The sequence below is a fragment of the Teleopsis dalmanni genome, unplaced genomic scaffold, assembly GCF_002237135.1.
Source record: "Teleopsis dalmanni isolate 2A unplaced genomic scaffold, ASM223713v2 unscaffolded_contig_1611, whole genome shotgun sequence".
NCBI classification, from domain to species: Eukaryota; Metazoa; Arthropoda; class Insecta; order Diptera; family Diopsidae; genus Teleopsis; species Teleopsis dalmanni.
The window spans coordinates 1-3637 of record NW_024032993.1 but is presented as its reverse complement, the minus strand read 5'-3'; the positions used below and the strand labels follow the sequence as shown (position 1 = coordinate 3637).

At 32.3% G+C, this 3637-nt stretch overlaps 1 protein-coding gene across 1 annotated transcript; it reads right to left on the bottom strand.

Annotated features, from left to right (window-relative positions):
- Positions 1-206: 206 nt before the first annotated feature.
- On the bottom strand, positions 207-3573 carry LOC119664208 (serine protease filzig-like). The gene is made up of 6 exons (XM_038073743.1): positions 2838-3573; positions 2275-2461; positions 1995-2179; positions 792-907; positions 610-729; positions 207-502 (listed from the first exon to the last, which is right to left on the bottom strand). The coding sequence occupies exons 1-6, from the start codon at positions 3571-3573 to the stop codon at positions 338-340; spliced, it is 1509 nt and encodes a 502-aa protein (XP_037929671.1). The 3' UTR covers positions 207-337.
- Between the last annotated feature and the right edge of the window lie 64 nt (positions 3574-3637).

Below are 3637 nucleotides of genomic sequence, written 5' to 3'. Positions count from 1 at the left end.
CGTACAATTTCAAATTCAGACTAAGTACTTTTCGCAATAATTTATACTAAATTAAAATTGTGCCATTCATATATATACGTAAATATATATAAGTAAATCTTCAGAGAAACGATTTGTAAAGCGATTTTAAATAGTTTATATAGAAATATAGAAAGAAGTAAAATAAAACTAAATTTATTAATTAAGAAAGGCGTTGTTGGCACGACTGGTACTGGTAGGTTAAAAAATGGTGCTTATTTAGGCAATATGACTGCAAAAAGCTTCCACAAATTTCAAATTTCAAAAATATACATTGGTGTTGGGCAATCATGAAGTAAGAATACTGGATTAATTAAATTTATTTTACACCAGTTATGCTTCTTAACCATGGCTTATAAAATGTGGTGCGCATGTACACTCCGGGTAGATATGGCGCCGCACATTTTATTCCATGCGAAACAGTGCCTGCCAATTCGTAGCGACCGTCCTGGCGTTGCAAAACTAGCGGTCCGCCACTATCACCCTATAAATTTAATTTATAAATAAAATTTTTAATTTTTTATTTTCTTTTCAAAAATCTTATTTTTGATAACTAATAAAGTTAATTTTAATTAAGAATTTATATCCTACCTCACACGAGTCTTTTTGTCCATTAGCATATCCAGCACACAAAAATGAACTTAAAATTTTCTTGTTATGACCGGCGGTATGGAACATCTCTTGGCAAACGCTATTTTCAATAATTGGAACCTATGTATTAATTAAAAAATAAATGAAATAACTGAGAAATGAACTACAGAATATGTATTAACCTGAACTTCTTGAAGAACAGATGGTACACCACCTCCATATTTTAATCGTCCCCAACCGGTAACAGTAGCCATACGTCCGGTAAAGTCAGCTTGGTCTGATGGCATACAAATGGGAACTAAAATTATAAAAATTTTTTTAATGCATTGGCAAGAAGATTTTTCATAATGTATTCATAAGTAGTATAGATGTCATGAGAACTGGTATGATGATATATATGATAAACAGCATATTGCTTAACTGAAATTCATGACCACTAATTATATCTTGGCTGTGGTTGTAATAATCAAGCAAGACTATCAGACAAGACTTTTATTGAAATTCAAGAAATTTAAATCAAGCATTAGAAAAACATAATTAACACATCCTGACCGAAGATTTTATCTAGCAAATAATGATCAAAAGTTGCTTGTTAACCGATCATTAGCTGAAATATGTATTTTCCAATAATAATAAAACCAATTCATATTGTGAACGTGAAAACCATCCACTGATATATTGAAGAATGCTATTTTAGAATCAGTAATACTGCATTTAATTTTGTGCATTAGATTCTGTGCCGGTGAAGCCATTAGATGACCTTATTGGCAATATCTACTACTATTTTTTTGTATTATTACTATTATAAATATGTATATACACATTTAAATTATTTCTTAATTATATATTAATATTCCATTAATAAAATAAATTGTTACTTGAGTTCTCCAAGTACAAAACAATAATAATAATTTGAAGACCTCAGAAAAATCTCATAGACAAGTTTTCATTTGCAAATATTTGATGTCACTTCTGCACTTAAGGTATTCAATTCCAACGAAACTCTGTTTGTATAACTACTAAAGTTAGAATATTCCCCAATTATTTCTTTAATTATTTCTTTAATTATTTATTTCTTTCTTTAATTTAATTTGTAGCTAAAAAACTGTGTCTAGTTTTCGTACAATTAACTTGCTAACAGTTCTACAGCATAAAAAATTGGTACCCACATTTCATACGATCTCAAATATAGCATTTAATATAGCCCTTAAGTGAGCCCTCAAGTTGCTGCAAATAATCATTAGAGAAAATGATTGGGTTTAGAAAAATTGTCCAACCAAGTGAATAGATGTGTGTTCTTTAAGCGATTTTCTTATGTATTCTCGTATATTTACTTGTAGTGTTGTGTAAAAAACTACAATATAAAATATTTATATTATATATACCTATATGAGTATCAAATTGTACTGCACTTTCTAGTTCCAATAACGCCAAATCATTTTCAAATGTTGCTGGATCATACTGCCTGTGGACAATCACTCGTTTCACATTTTTCGTCACTGCTCGTTTACTTTCTAAGTCGCCAGATATATCAAATTCACCCATGACGGCTACTAGAGAAGCAAGGAAGCTGTCGTGTATGATGACAAGAGGTAGAAAAGGAAAAAAGTGTGTGCAATATTAATTTATGTTGATAATTTTTAGATAAATAATTAGGTTACTTACCCTGGTTGACAATGTGCTGCAGTTATAACATATCGATTTGATATAAGAACACCGCCACATTTATTTTTCGTAAATAGCCCCAGCCATGTAGATTCGCGCACAAGAACTTGCCATGGATAAGCTCCAAATGAAGCACCTTTGCCGCCAACGATTCTGCCTGATTTTACATGTGGTCGAACGCCGCATTCTGTTGATGGGGATTGAAATGTGAGGTTAGGAGAAGGGAGAGCATAGTAACAGCATAGATGTGTATTGAAGGGTTAATAAGGTTTTTATTCAATAGAAATTGAAGAATTGAAAGGAGCGTTTAAAAGGAAAAAATGGATATTGGTTAAAAGTTGTGTGTGATTTCGTTGATGCGACGCACTATGAAATTTTGTTATGCATTGGGTTACAGATATTTTAGTTTGTTAATTTTATCGGTTTAGGAAAGAGGATTTTTGGATTTTTGGATTCAAAATGATGTTAAAGTGTTTGTGAGTGATAAATTAAGAAGAAAAGAAACAGTTGTTTCGGATCTATGCATGGTAATTGAAAGGAATATATTATTATTTAAAACTTACGAATTTTACGTCCACCACTTCCGGAAGAACTAACGCTTTCATTTTGATCAATTTCATTTTCATTTGGATTAATGTCCTCTTCATCTTCTTCATCTACTAGTTCATCTTGCGCGGGTGCTAATGTTGTGGTGTATTTTTTAGTTGGTTTACCTGTGCTTGGCTTGCGTGTTGTTGTACGTCTAGTTACTGGTTTCCTTGTGGAAACTGTAGTTTTCTTATTTGGAGCTTTTGTTGACAGTCGTGTGACTGGTTTCTTTGTCGTTGACTTAGTTACTTTCGTCTTAACTGTTGTTACGCGGGTTGGTTGTTTTGTCGGTTTACGTGTATATGTCGTGGTGCCAACAGAAGAATGTATTGTGTCTGCTTGATATGTGGAAATTGGAACTGAGTTTCCTGGTGTTTCATCTATTAAATCAGCCAATGCATCAAAATTACCCTGAAGTGATTCCACTATTTTATGTACTAAAGTGTTCATTTTGTCTTTAAGTACTCCATCTTCAACGAAAGCTGGTGTGGAAAGTTCAAGATCACTTGTAACTGCACTTGAAGTTGCTGACATATTTAGATTTGGATTTCGTACTGGAGGGAAATTAATGAAATCATTTATTGATGTAGCTCCTTCTCCTGTTAGAGATAAGTCAGTTTTTTCGTCTGGTGTTTTGTATGGAGGATAATTAGGCGTGGGTTTATAATAACTAGAATATGATGGCCTATTATCAGATGTTATTACGTACATAGCTTCAGTGGTTGCTTGTGTAAATGGAGATTGAGCAATATTTTGAACTCCATAATATCCGGAA

What these genes read in the sequence shown, in the direction of transcription:
- LOC119664208 (XM_038073743.1), bottom strand. Translation starts at nt 3,573, where the DNA reads ATGTACGTAATAACATCTGATAATAGGCCATCATATTCTAGTTATTAT. An exon ending in AAGTGGTGGACGTAAAATTC is followed by an intron (nt 2,462 to 2,837) that starts GTAAGTTTTAAA and finishes CCCCATCAACAG; the next exon opens with AATGCGGCGTTCGACCACAT. An exon ending in GACAAAAAGACTCGTGTGAG is followed by an intron (nt 503 to 609) that starts GTAGGATATAAA and finishes TTAAATTTATAG; the next exon opens with GGTGATAGTGGCGGACCGCT.